This window comes from Sparus aurata, chromosome 21, assembly GCF_900880675.1.
Source record: "Sparus aurata chromosome 21, fSpaAur1.1, whole genome shotgun sequence".
NCBI classification, from domain to species: domain Eukaryota; kingdom Metazoa; phylum Chordata; class Actinopteri; order Spariformes; family Sparidae; genus Sparus; species Sparus aurata.
The window spans coordinates 16,679,552-16,694,346 of record NC_044207.1 but is presented as its reverse complement, the minus strand read 5'-3'; the positions used below and the strand labels follow the sequence as shown (position 1 = coordinate 16,694,346).

The following is a 14,795-nucleotide window of genomic DNA, read 5'->3' as shown; positions in this document are numbered from 1 at the left end:
TCTTTCGCAAGAAGCAGCAGGCTGTAGTGTGAACACTGTGTGAAAAACAGCCCCATTATTTTCTTTCAGGTCCACATTAGGACTACCTCTTCCAGTCTGAATACCAGACACCTCGGCGTTGCAGCAGAACTACTAACCTGAACATATTAAAGTGACAAAACATATTTTTTTGTTTTGTTTCATTGATAAGCAGCGTGACCATTGTCAGTACATGGTGTTTATGATTGGACTGTAGCAGAAAAATAAATCAAAGAAAAGGCGTTCAGAAGTTTAAGAATACAAAGCGACCATACATCCTGTGTGTTTTTCAAAAGCCACTTCCTGTGAAGCCGATATTACAGGGTAATTATGTGAGGAGGCTGTATGCAAGATTGCAACAATTATGTTTACATCCCTACAGCAACACGATCTGCCTCAGTTAGAGATCGAACTGTACAATGAGGCAATAGGACAACTCCACAGAGGCTGACAACAACTTTCACAACTTAGCTAGTTATTGTCCAGCTCCCCATACAACACCAGCATGAAACTTTGTCACAAACATGCTAAACCATAAGAAAACAAAAAGAGAAAAAAAAACATGCTGTACCAAGAGGGGAGTAGCTTCAATAGTTCATGGTTGCACAAAGGTATCACTAACATATAAAGAACTGCACAAAGCGAACTGCATGATACTCCCAACAATAGCAAGAAGAAAAAAAACGGCTAACATTAGCGTTGTTGCTGTAGGTACAGAACAGAAACAAGACATTTTAGCACAAGCACCAAACACTTAGGCTACCTTAGCTTGGTCATTGTTTGGGAAGAATCAACGTTGACACCTTAAGCAACAACACAATTATTCTCTTCAAAAAGCCTTCCTGAAACCGTCCGTTAGCCGGCTAGCTTTGCCATGAAATGCTACAGAGGAACGGAGTTAGCAAACTAGCAAACAGCATTGTAGAAAACGAGCGGGAAAGTGCTTTGAGTGCCTAAACCTGCAATAAATTGATCATTTTTGGTCACTTGTGCCTTCATTAGCATTCAGTTGAAGTCCTGTTCTTTATACTTGACAAATGTAAGTCCAATATTAACTCACCTTTTAGCTCTTTGGTTGGTCTCAACCTATTCCTGAGGAAAATATCAGCCTCTTTTGCTGCTAAATTCTCCACTGAGTCCACCAGCTAGTTTATTCACTTACTGAGGCTGTCTGATGTTCGGTGCTGAGTAGGTACTGTACAGTGGGTCCTTTAAGTGTTTCTCTGAAAACAGCTGCTTGCTCTGACGAAAAACAATGCTATGAGAGAGAGCGAAGTCACACATTGAAGTTATGGCCGGCTAAACAGTGTCACGCTAAAAATGAAACAGCACAGTAGCCAGAACTAATGATATTTGTGAGGTCTGCTCACTGCAAAAATTTAGATCCACTTAGCATGTTAACAATATCAGTTACACCTGTTTAAACCACCTTACTCAACGACGTCTCCTACAATTTAGTTTACATAGGCTACATTCTAAGTGCTGTAATGTAGTCAGCTGGACTTGTTTCAGTTTCTTGAAGACATTTCACCTCTCATCCAGGAGGCTAACTTACTGGAGGGGAGTTGCAGGCTTTTAAACTCTGTGTGATCCCAGGTGTGAATGATTGTTGAGCTGTCAGGGGAGTGCAGTATTGTAGGTGGGTGATAAGTAATGTCTTAGGCCCCTTTTCTCTGTTCGAAGACGACCGTTGCAGTTTGACATAGATAGATTCCTTTAGTCCTCTTTCAAACCATCTGTCCCTGGCCTAATTGTTGGATGTATATAGGCTACAGCTATTTTGCCAACACCTTGTATAAGAAGTGTTGCATCCCGGACTATTTTTAAAGCATGAAACGAAATTACTACCTGCCACCTGCCAATTACAAATACATTTTGTCTGTGGCAGGTAACAATTTCAGGTCACCTGCCACCATGGCAGACTGCTTTTTCTTATATTAATAAAACAATGATTTCAAAAAGTGGGGTTGTCAATTCTGGAAAGATGGTGCATTTGAAGAAAATGCTGCTGCATGTTAGTTGTGGTTGTGGCATGGTGAGGTGTTCCCTGTGGCTGCCCGAGTAAAAGCCATACCGTATATTTATTTTGTAATTCTGTTTTAATTTGTTACAAGCATTTTTTAGTAATGGCATCAGACTTATTCTGGCTCGTCTGGTAATCTAACTGCGTGTTGTTTTTTTAGAGCTGCCTTACCACCAAAGTCATCAGTTGCGATTAAAATCATGTATTTTAGTTGTGCTGTATAATCATTTGAATTTATGTGCATTAAGTGTATTTTATGTATGTATTTAATATTAATCTTTACTACAGCTATGACAACCAATTAGTGTTGCAGTATGTGCCTTGCATTTTAAAATCATTCTGTTACCATTTGCTGTGACGCCCTTGCTCTAAAGTCACTCTATATGCAATTAAATTTGGATGAATAACAAAAATACCCAGGAAATCTCATCTCATCTAACATAGCAAAGCCAGGGTAGTAAGAATAGCAGTCGGCAAGGGAAGTCGATTCTTTTCTCCTCTCTGTTCCTTAACCTGAATAACAGATTTCATTGCCCTCGTAACTGTAGAGGGAGGCTTAGCTCATTAAGGTCCATAATCCAATCTGTGAGCTCCCTGAATTGGAGGTGCAATGACATATCAATATTGTCCTTGGTAGAGAGAGAAGGTGGAAATGTAAAGTGGAGCAGAGAAAATGTTTAACAAAACCACTGTGAGGGAGGAGAAAACAGCATTTCTGGCTGTAAGTGAACATCAGCTGGGAATACAAGTCACAAGGTTGCAGTAATGTTTTCCTCTGCTCTCCGTCAGTTTGGCTGGTCCACTTCTTGCATAAGAATTACTACCACTGTTATACAAATTTGAATAATGTTGAAAAGCTCTGAATGCCATTAAATACAGCTCTGTTGCAAGAAATTAGCTGTGGGTGCAGCCTGAACTAAAAAAAAAAAAAAACTGAAACAGGAGTTATAAATTCAACCAGCTGCGACGCAAACATTATGGATGAAACACTGTGTTGAGGCTGAACAAAAAGCAGCACAGGGTGACTCAGGGTTATCCTTAGGCTCTTTTCTGCAGAAACACACCATGCATTAAAAATATTAAGAGACAAATCATGCTAAGCCACCATATAGCGCTGGGTACACTCTGGAATGACATGGAGATGTTCTGCCAAAGCTGCGGGCTACATCAGAAACATTAACTTTTTACTGTCCTGTGACATATATGCTTATGTATTCATCTCATTTCCCCCTGACTGTCAGGGGCTTTAGAGAACATTCATCAGAGTGAGCGGTTACCAACAGTCCCTCTATACCCGGAGCAAAATCTAACATAATCTGTCCTGATGTGGGGAAAAAGATGTTTTGTAAACAGATTATGTTTTATTAAAATTTTATCAATGTTGGAATCAGTTACCGTCTTTTCGTTTCTGGACCAAAAGATGCCAGATGTCATAGCTGTCAAGTCGCCCTCGCCCACAACAACACAGCTAGAATCCAAACCACTTATGAGTCGAGGTGTAAACACATTTATGTTATAGTTGTTGCTGAATACAACAAATTGTAACAAAATCCCCACTGTATGTATTTTTGGACCAAAATTATTCAATTAAGCTCCAAGTGCCAGCCCTGGTCAGGCAGCTGCTATTTGTATGACTGAAGTTCTCCTTAATTCTGCTGGAATTTTCCAGCTCTTTAAACCATTTAGCTTTTTTGTTTTTTTACAGTATTTACTTGCTAATAGGTGATTTAATTTCTCCAAACAAACGATATCTTTCTGGAACACATTTCAGCACTGCCCAGTACCCACATCCTTGAACAATGACAAGCTTTCAGAGAGGACAGAATTAAAATTCAAAGGCAGGGCGGTTCATTTGAGTTCCAGGAACCGCTGTGTGAAAAACACTTGACTGATTTTAATCACATTCTTATTTATTTCAGCTTAGTGCTCGGCATGACTTTTATAAAGCCGTCGGTGATTTCCGCTGTGTTTTCATGGTGCAACAGCACCATCTAGCATCTCCTTTGGTTACAGCTTTGATCACTGAGGCCATTAGATATTCTCTCTAAAAGCCCTGCTGCCTTCACAGCACCGCCAGAATAGCAAACATTTATTTGCAGAATAGGTTTTTTGCTAAGAGTACTTTATCTCCCTGTCTGTAAAACATTCCACTAAGTCAGGATTATGGTTGTCGGCATGTGTCTGCACTATGCAGTTACACCACTGCCAAACCTGGAGGAATGAGTCACGGCGTGTGAGTGGCATTCGGCAAATACATCAAAATCTCCTCTCCTCGGAAACACACACTACAGTGAAAGCAAAATGTACATTAAAGTCACTTGCATCTTTGAGAGAGATGACCTTGCTTCGGAGGAGTCAGAATGCAGGACTTCTTCTCTATAGCTCAATTAGCTTGTAATGAAACATTTATATATACATAAAATGAAGATGCACTGCAAAATAGGCAAAATTACAGAGGAGAATTTGAAGAATGGTACCAGTGAGCATGATTTTATAAGGCGACTTAATTTCACGTAGCTTAACGTCTTGCTGAACTACATTTTTGGACAGCTGCAATTACTTTTGTGTGCAAAACATGTGCTTAACTGACAAAAGCTACAATTGTAGATGCCCACTCAGAATTACAAATGCTATGGCTTTTAAGCTTGTTATCATGAGAGATGTCATTTTTGTCCCACTCGATAACAAGCTGCAGGCGGGAGCCTCAGTACAGACAGGAACCATTCTGCACAGATTTTATTTTTGATATTCAAGTACATTATAATACAAAAGTTTAAACACTTGAACACAGATGACCACTTACACTGAAGTACTGGAGTGGTGTTGATACTGATAAGAGTTAAAACAGTGGCAAACAGCCTAACTGTAACTTGGCTGGGGGCGGAGACCTCAAGACTAACCCTTTTTCCTCCTGTTTCCACACTTTGTTTGAAGCTGTTGTCTCCCGGCCATAGCCTCATATTCAAAGAACAGATATGAGAGTGGTATTGATCTTCTCATCTAACTTTTGGCAAAAAGGAATGAGCATGCTTTCCAAAATGTCAAACTGTTTTTTTAAGGTCAAAGTCCACCCACTAACATTTTTCCAAAATTTCCCACTGCGTCTCATGCTCTTCATCTGAGCCAACTTAGATTTTATTTTTCTTTCAAACGACTGCTTCCAAGATCAAGAATTAAATCTTATGCTCATTAATATTTCTGCACTCATTAACACTCTCAACCCACTTAATGCATCATATCACTCGGCAAACTGCTCTCTGTTACTATGGCTCTCACTATTTGCTCCAAGTTATCTTTTAATGTTGCTCTTAAGGTTTTGCTTATTCATTGTCTTGTCGCCAACATGTGGATTTAACATTAACATAGCTAATTTTATCCTGTTATTATAACCGTGGTCTAAATTTTATTTGATCGGCATTTGATTTATTGTATGTCTGTAACTCAGCGCATTTGTGAATTATTTTTTCTTTGTTAGCACCTACATTACTTCTGACAAATTGGTACAAGCCCTGGTATTTGTATTTACAACTGTGGGGGGATTTCTACATAAAATTGCTCTGAGTTTCAGCAACATTTTTAGATAAAAAAAAAAAAGAGTTTAAAACATCATGTGTATCTACAATTAGAAGTACGCCAGGAGGACTTAAAGTTATAATTAAATAAAACTTAAAGAGGTTATGTTATGGCAGTGTAAATATTTTCTATTGTTTGATGTGAATTGTTACTTTGGAAAAGTTTGGCCTTTTGATAATAAAAAGTTGGGACTTGTGACTGAAAATGAGTCGAAACAATAAGCAAATTAATCAAATCGATTTGAGAACAGAGATTTTCTGTGAAACAAGAAAAGCAGAGTCTCCACAGTGCGCCTCACTCCGTGACATCAGTAGTTGTGGGATGTTCTCTCCCTCACATCGCTCTAATGAAGCCATTTATATAAGTGACAAATGTGATCATCATGCTCTCTTTCTTCCTGTCTCTTTTTTCAACTCCACTTGCAGCTGGTGTGTGTGTGTGACCGTCATTAAAAATGTATAGCATCTCTCCAAACAGTGTCCCGACAAGCCACTCATGCTCATTGGATATCAGTCATTAAAATTTAGTGAAGAGGGCAAAAGCGTGGCCTAGGCAGGTATCGGGTTCCTCATTCAGGCTGCGGATGAATTTTTCAAAGTCCTATTACCTCTACAAGCACCACTGCTGATGTCTCAAGGCTGTGCGCTCTGACACTGCCGGTGTCTGTCTCTGCTGGTATTGTAGCTGAGGCGTGACAAAAGCCGAATCAACAATAACAACATGAGTCTCAGGGTGGCCATACTGATTCATTTACTACTGCTTGTTGACAAGGCTGATTCTAAAAAAGGTGAGTTGCAATTTGTTATCTTGATGGAGCATAGCTTAAATTTGATGGCAGTGCTTTATCTTGCAGGTACTGTATATACAGAGAAAGTGGGACCTCAATTGTTCAATGTCAGCATGTAATACACTTTCAGAGGCTGTTCCAGGTTGCTAGAAAATCATCAAATAAATAAGTAAGCAAGGAAAAAGCCATAACTATTACTCTGTATCTTTGTCCTTTTTGAGCTGAAGTTAAACCTCTGTCGTTATAAGGTGTCAAATGTGGAGGAATCCTCTCTGCACCATCGGGCAACATCTCCAGTCCGAACTTCCCAGGCCTGTATCCCTACAGCATCGACTGCTCCTGGCTAATCGTGGTGGCAGAGGGTTCCTCCGTCCTGCTCACCTTTCACCACTTTGAGCTGGAGTACCATGCCAGCTGCGCCTACGACTACATCAAGATCTACAATGGCATATCCGAGGACGAGGGGAACCTCCTTGGGATATTTTGTGGCAACATCTCCCCGCCACAGTTCACCTCATCTTGGAACGTCATGTCCATCATCTTCCATTCAGACCGCCATGTGGCCCACAGGGGTTTCAGTGTTGGCTACAGGAAAGGTAACTTGTTGTATTTGATGCAAAATGAAGTGGATCAGTTGACTATCTGCCCAAAACTTGAGTTGATTTTCTCTGACAATACGATTACTTCTTGACCTTTACCTCGCTGGAGTAGATCTTACAAAGAGATTATACAGAAAGACGAGACAGTAGTCATGCTCATGGCTCTGTGAGGCATAGCTGTGCTTTGGAATACCGAGTATGCTATCATTGCATTAATAATGGTAGCATGTTTATGTTAAAGGGGAGAGCTCACCGCAAAATCAGTTATCATTTGTAGAGATGCCTGCCTTCTCTTGAATATAATGGAATTAAACTCGCATTGTTGTGCATGATGCAGCAAAAAATATATTTTTTAGAAAACTCAACAGCCCAAGTAGGCTCGACAATTTAGCTAGCTACATTACAGCTCAGCCGTGGAGGTCACCAGTAATGTTTAGCTACATCCTGCACCATCACATGCAATCACAGAACCCAGCCACAAGAAAATCACTCCTCCTTCTGTGTGGTGATAAAGTTTGCAGGGTTGGTTCGGTAGAGAGAAAACAGCTCCTACATAAAACTGCTCACAAGAAGGTCTGTCGAGTAACCCGGTCACGATTTCTGGTAAAGAAGCATTGCTTAGTTTTACAAATGTATTTTCTGGCACTTTGAGCCAGAAAAGCCGAGTTCTATCTAGTTCCATTATATTTGAGAGAAGGCAACTTGGCAACTCACATCAAAACAATTTAGATAAAAAAAAATAGCACTGCAAGAAAAAGGGGAAAACGTGTTTTTTTTTATTGTCCCTTTAAGGTAGTAAAAGTTTTACTATCTGAGTTTAGCTTATTAGCATGCTAACATGGAGTTGCTGTTTTCCAGACTGCCCCACAGAAGTTTTTCCTCACAACCCTCTCTTGAGGTTGTTGTATTAAATATAATCTCCTTTTCAAAAGTTTACCCTCTATCCTCTCTAGATATGTGTGGTGGGGTCCTAACTGGCCTATCAGGTGTTATCTCCAGTCCAGGCTACCCTCTGGAGTACAGCAACGATGCCGACTGCTCGTGGGCAATCCACGTATCCAACAACAGTGTGGTCACCTTGGTCTTCTTGGACTTCCAGCTGGAAAACAACGAGGGGTGTAATTTTGACTTTGTCGCCCTGTTTGATGGCCCAACGGTCACCCACCGCCATCTGGGGAAATACTGCGGGGCAGATAAGCCTCCACACATAGTGACCACCTCCAACCAGCTTCTGGTAGTCTTCAAGTCTGACTTCAACATTGGTGGACGGGGGTTCAAGGCTTACTATTACTCAGGTAGGAAAGTTTGGTCAGATTACTTGTATTATAAGAACATCACTCTGCAGTAGAAAAGGTTTCAGTATTTGACCCTCCTTGCAGGATTTGGAGTTTGAAGGAGTCCTTCGGTCCTTTAGTTCAGTCGTCAATGTTACATACTATGACTGTCAGACGTCTGGGGCGACAATCTTTATTCACAGAAAACCTATTCATTTGGTTTAGAACAGAAAAGCTACCATGCAATTCAAGGACCTGTCCTCAGTGAAAACCATTGACTTAATATTTAACTTTAAAACTGTTTGTGATGAAGTAATGAAGACCTACAGATCTGCCTAGAGCTATTAAATACAAACAAAATATAGAAAAAATAGGGAAAGGAAACAGGAGCCATGGTCAAGCTGATGTTAGTGGTAAGAAGGAAAGGTGTCACGTTATATCATGCTGAAAGTGTGAAGCGAGGAACATGAATGACCTTGAACAGGGCACAAAAGATCCTGTCTACTGATGAAATGAAAACTGAACACCTTATTTCAACACTAACAGCTATTTCAGGCTAAAGCAGAATTTGTCATCCGTCTTACACCATCCCCACCAGAAAAGTCTGCAAAGTAAAAGTCCTTGAATGGTCCAGCCTGGACTTGAATTCAATTGAAAAGCAGCTGAATAACTTTCAGACAGCTGAACACAGCCAGTCTGAAAAATCCTCAAAAAAAAAAAATGCTGCAGAAGGACATTAACACAGTTAGTTTGCTGCTTATATAAGTCACTAATTTTCACTTTTTCAATATTTGTACAAGTTATCTTTTCACATTTTATTTAAAGTTGACGCACAAGTGAAATCTCCTTTTAATCCATCTTGAATTCAGAATCGCAAAATTAAAAATATCATGCTTTTAAAGTATTGGGAAAATATGTGCATTCGTGCATAAGGAGTCAGATGAGGCAGTTGACAACACTCTGCAATCTGTGCATATGAAGCTACAGCTAGCACAAACACTGAAAACAGCTAGTCGGGCGTCATCCAAAGGTAACAAAACCCCTTTGCTAATTATTTATTATCTAAATCTTGGCCTGGCGCAGTGACCAAGCAAGCTAGCTCCAGTTATTTCCAGTCTCTATGCTATGCTAAGCTAATTGTCTAAGATTGATACGATATAAGAGCCTTTATTGTCATCCACCTGTGTACTTAAAGTAAACAAATATATTTTAAAAAGTTGACTAACTTATATAACCTGATGTACTCAAACAGGTGAGTGCCAGCAGGTCCTGTCAGCTGTAATTGGCAACTTCAGCAGCCCCCATTTCCCAAATATCTACCCAAACAACATCAACTGCCACTGGAGCATCACACTAGCAGCTGGGTACCGCATCAAACTTTTCTTTCCCGTCATGGACTTGGAGGACCGCAACAGTCTGTCAGACGAGTGCGACTACGACTCTGTTGCCGTTTACGACGGGGACAGTCAGACGGACACCCTGCTGGGACGCTGGTGTGGCAGGGAGCAGCCTTCCTCCCTCGTTTCCAAAGGCAACAAGCTGCTGGTGGTGCTCAGCACAGACAGAAATGAAGCCCACAGGGGGTTCACTGCTTCTTATCTCGGAGGTAAATGGGTTTTTTTTGTTTTTTGGGGGGGAAGGGGGGGTGTTTGTGAAGACATCATCATTATTCACATTTATAACCTATATGTTATTAATTCCAGTAAAGATGAGTTTCCATCCAAATTATCCCAAACTTTTAGTCCATCTGAATGTATGCTTTCCTCTGCAATAAAATGCTGCAAGTACTCAACCAATCACAAGTGTTCAGCTGCAAGCCCACACCACAAAGTTCCTGTACGCGGAGCACAGGCTTTTGGGGGGTAAGCCAATGTCCCTCGAGCTTAATTTGTATCCTGCATCCTGCCGGGGAAACACACTGAGTTCCTCCTTGGGTGCCTACTCCCTGGGGAAAGTTCCATTTAAAGTTGGATTGTGATTAATGTGGGTGCCAGGTTTTGAAAAGGATGAAGGATGTGTGGAATAAAAACGGTGATATCTTTAAGTTTAGTTTTGTCCAACAGTGTTCTAGGGGTTTAAAGCGAAACTCTCACCAAAATGCAACCTGGGCTTTTTTTGTGAACGTATATGAGTCAAACCTTTGTGTAAAATCATAATTACGCCGAAAAAGGCACTTTTAAGATTGACCGTATTTTCTTTTTCGGCTCAAACTCATTTTCAATGGCAGTGTATGGGGCACTTTTACACTAGCATCAAAATTGCTATTTTTAAAACACTAAGAAGGCTCGACACAACATGGCGGCCCAGACGTGTCGATCCCGGCCTGTACTCGGGGATCAATGTTCTCAATACTCATGTTCATGTGTAGAGAACCTGGTGATACTACTAGCAAAGTTTCATGTTGTGTCGAGCCTTCTTAGTGTTTTAAAAATAGCGATTTTGATGCTAGCGTAAAAGTGCCCCATGCACTCCCATTGAAAATGAGTTTGAGCTCTACAGTAAATCTTAAAAGTGCCTCTTTCGTTGTAATTACGCTTTTACACGAAGGTGTGACTCACATACATTCACAAAAAAAGCCTAGGTTGCATTTTGGCAAGAGTTTCACTTTAAGGCTAGACAAGTAGACTACTCAAAACCTGGTGCCTACATTACCCAGTAATGGAGTATATGCAGCTTTCTGTGGGCCAAGAAAAGGCTATTATTTTTGCATATTTAACTATACTCCCCAAGACCTGTGAACACACTTTGTGAAATATTGCTCAAGTTACCCTTTAGTTTGTACCTTGGTCCCTATGGGAGAAACACACGGTGTTCTTCCTTTGGTTCTTAGTCCCTGGGGAAATTCCTGTTGTGGAAACTCAGCTTGAATCCATCAGGGCGGTCCATTTAAATCGTGATCTCTCTACTTCTCTAGTCTTCAGGACTTTAATTGCTTCTAAAATGCTAAATATTTACCTCTACAAACAACTCTCTTACATATGCTGCTCTTCAAAAACAAGTGTGACCTGTCCTTTTCCTCCCCTCAAAGTGGTTCCTGTGAACGTAAGCTGCACAAGATCAGAATTCACCATTTTGATACCCCAGCAGTCCTTACCTCAGCTGGACCGTGAGAGCATCTACCTGGGAAACCCGACCTGTACGGCCCAGTTGACCGCCACCTCATACAAAATACTTGCTCAGTTTGTTAACTGTGGTACAGCTGGCCAGGTGATTAGCCACAGTCTGAGATCCCCAGTGGAGCACCATAATAGGCAATGATTTACGATACTTAAGCTGTTAACAGCACTGATATCTGCAACTCGTGTCCCTTACAGAAACATCGGAACATCACCGTGCTGGTAAACAAGCTCTACATCGATTTCTCTGATGGGAAGCAGCAGAATGTGCAGGAATACAAAGTGCAGTGCGATGCCCTGCGGAAGATAGCATCAGTGTCCATCATTTCAGCAGAGGAGCGTCGTCTGGAGGAGCAGGCCCAGCAAACTGAGAATCACAGTGATGGCCATGCAGGGGAGCCAGAAGCCGAGCCTCACGACCTGAGCGATATTGTCTTCATAAGCATCTGTGTTCTGGCTGTTATTCTCATGGTGATAGCTATTGTTTGGCTAGTGCTGCTTTAGTCCATGTGTAAGGCCTCCTCTGACAAAGAAAGGACTCCAACACTGAACTTGTCATTATTTTCAATCATATTTTGTATAAAAATGTTGACCAGCAGTATAAAAAAGGAATGGAATTATCATCATCATCATCATCATCATCATAACAATAAATTACATATCCTTGACAGTGATTTACATGCATAAAACAGTGTAAGGTTGCTGATGTGCCACAAAGTGTAAAAGTATTTTATATCCCCTTTACAGAAAACCAAGAAAATTATTTTAAAAATGGTTTAAAAAAAAATAAAATGTGTATGCATCACAAAGTTTTCAAGTAAAACATCCATACGTCTTCAATATGCAATCAAAAGGTTTGCTTGATTATCAGTTATTTCTTGTATTTAGAAACCAGCTGGTCGACTGATACTGTGTTGTCCTTCACTTGAGTTCTGATCTTAGGGTTGTGTTTGAAGGCAAACACCAGCGCTCTGATAGTCCGTCTGTATGAGCTGCTGACTAACCGGGAGCTCTGGTGGAACACCTCTCTCTCAATGTTGTCTATGAGACCAGAATCCTCCTGTAAGTCAGAGAAGAAAAAAAAGAAACAGACAAATCAAACGATGTCAGTGGACTTGTAGCCTACACACTGAATTGCTCTGACTTGAGTAACAAGATGAGGAAAAGACAGTTCTTCTCAGAAATGAGCGGCGGGTGGTGCAGTGGTCATCCATCTCTGTGAGTTAACCCTGTCACAAGCTGACTACCTGTCGAGGGCGTGCCCGGCCTCCGTCCTAATGTCAACTGGGCTGAGAAGTAGTTACAGATAATGGATGGACTGAATGTATATCAGTTCAACTGAACATTAGAAAAAGTGCCACGTGCTGCACAGATCATGTATGCTGAATTTTAATTGAAACGTATCGATTTTGTAAAGGTCTTAAACATCTACAACACACGGCATGTTTTCTGATCAGGAAGGAACTATTAAGCTATGAGAAGCTACAATTCATGTAAGGCTTATGTTACTGATCCCTGATACAAAAACAAAAATCAATATAATTGACCACATACTGTGACTGTCACGTCTCCACGTATTTACTGCATATACCCACACACTATTACAATCAACGTAATGTAAGCGTAAAATTAATTGCAAGCTGGAGGCAGAGCGAACAGAATGAGTTGAACACAAAGTTGTTTGGTATCACAATGGGCTTGGCTGAGACGCTTTTTCTCACCTTGACTTCCAGGGCTTCAGACATTAGTCTTCTAGCGTTGCTCCGGAGTCCTTCAGATTGTTTGTCGGAGCGCACTTCAATAGATGGCTTATTGGAATTCTCCTCGATGAATGTCCTCCAGTCGGTGTAAACCTTTGCTGCCATTGAACTCACCTCAGGGTCCAGATGCTTTCGCATTTTGTTGACAGTGTGACCTTAGTGGGGAGAGGATTTCATACTGTGTTGAACTAATTAGGTGAACTGATTAAGGGGCTGGTATGTATGAGGTAAACACAATTTTAATAGCCGATTCCCCTTTTGAGTTATAATGCTGCTGTAACAATGCAATGATAGCCAATTCAGGTCTTGTAACCCTGCATTTTGTTCAACTTATGAGCTGTCCATTCTTTACTAGTTTAAATTGACTTGATATTGTAAAGTCTGTGCTACATCGTAAGTACAACGATAATAACAATAAATGCTTATGCTTTCGCTTTGAGACGAAACTGGACTTTGGTGCCAATGCCATTACCGATATTAGGAAGTGAAGAATTTTAATTTCGATATATCGGCAAAGACACACCGTTTTTTTGCAATGATCCCTCAAATGTGGTCAACAGAGGCAGGATATTTGAAAGTTTCAAATTATGCGAGTGCACTTAAACAGTAAACAGCACTGATAAATGAATGTAATAATTGTGAAATATGCCAATAATCTTTTTTCATTATAATCTTAATAAAAGAAAGTTTTAATGTCAGTGCATACCAGGCAAATTATTGGACACTCATATCTCAGTCTGGCTCTGCTTTCATGATCAAGAGGGCATTATGTCAGTTACCACAACAATACATCAGCATACCAGTGACAAACTGTAAAAGAACATCTTAACATTGAGTTTTTCTCACGTTACCTATTTTAGTGGACTTGAGCACCTCCCTGGATGGGATCTTCTTGCTCAGGTCTGTCAGGGCACTCAGCAGGTTGTCTTTGCTCTGTTCTGGTAGCTCCAACATGGACTTGTAGCGCATGATGTCCTCAATCACAACCACCCTCTGTAAGAAACACAAGGGAAATGGATGAATAATGACATCTGTCAAATAGCAACATTAGGGTTTGCTAGTTAATGATTTAGAAGTAGGACTGGTGGCTCACCCGTAACGATTCAATTGTAGATTGTTTGTAAACCTTTTCGTTGCTTTTCGATTTTGTAGGTGTTTCCCCCTTAGGAAGCCGTACTACAAACTTGTCCATCGTCAAATAGAAATTACCAAGCTACCTAGTGTGCTTGTTGTTTTGTTTTTAAAGTAGTGAGTAAACAATAAACTAAGTTCACAAGATGGTTCCTCCACAGACAAACAGTGCTGTTATTAGCAGTTAGCTACCTGGCTAACGTTACCTAGCTAACCACCTCTAATGTAATATCTGCTTAAAATGTAAGCAGTTAAACACATTGCTGGTTTCATTTAAGTCATTCGTCTGTACTCGATTAATTAACAGCTGCCTTTATGACCGCAAACTTGGCAAACATGTTTGAGAAAGCTAGCTACAACTGATTGGCAAATGCTAGCTACTAATGTTACCTTCAGGTACTGTCGGAAATAACAGAGTATCATGGATCCGACCCAAAAATCTGGGAAATAAGAACATTTGCAGCCACACAATACATTAATCAAGAACTAATCAATGTTATGAATCAATTGGAAA

The 14,795-nt window shown here is 40.5% G+C and overlaps 1 protein-coding gene across 1 annotated transcript; it reads right to left on the bottom strand.

The window, feature by feature from the left end:
• Positions 1 to 11,942: 11,942 nt before the first annotated feature.
• Positions 11,943 to 14,704, bottom strand: tceanc2 (transcription elongation factor A (SII) N-terminal and central domain containing 2). Its single transcript, XM_030401806.1, has 4 exons — positions 14,244 to 14,704; positions 14,002 to 14,143; positions 13,112 to 13,305; positions 11,943 to 12,450 (listed from the first exon to the last, which is right to left on the bottom strand). The coding sequence occupies exons 1-4, from the start codon at positions 14,340 to 14,342 to the stop codon at positions 12,262 to 12,264; spliced, it is 624 nt and encodes a 207-aa protein (XP_030257666.1). The 5' UTR covers positions 14,343 to 14,704; the 3' UTR covers positions 11,943 to 12,261.
• Positions 14,705 to 14,795: the final 91 nt, after the last annotated feature.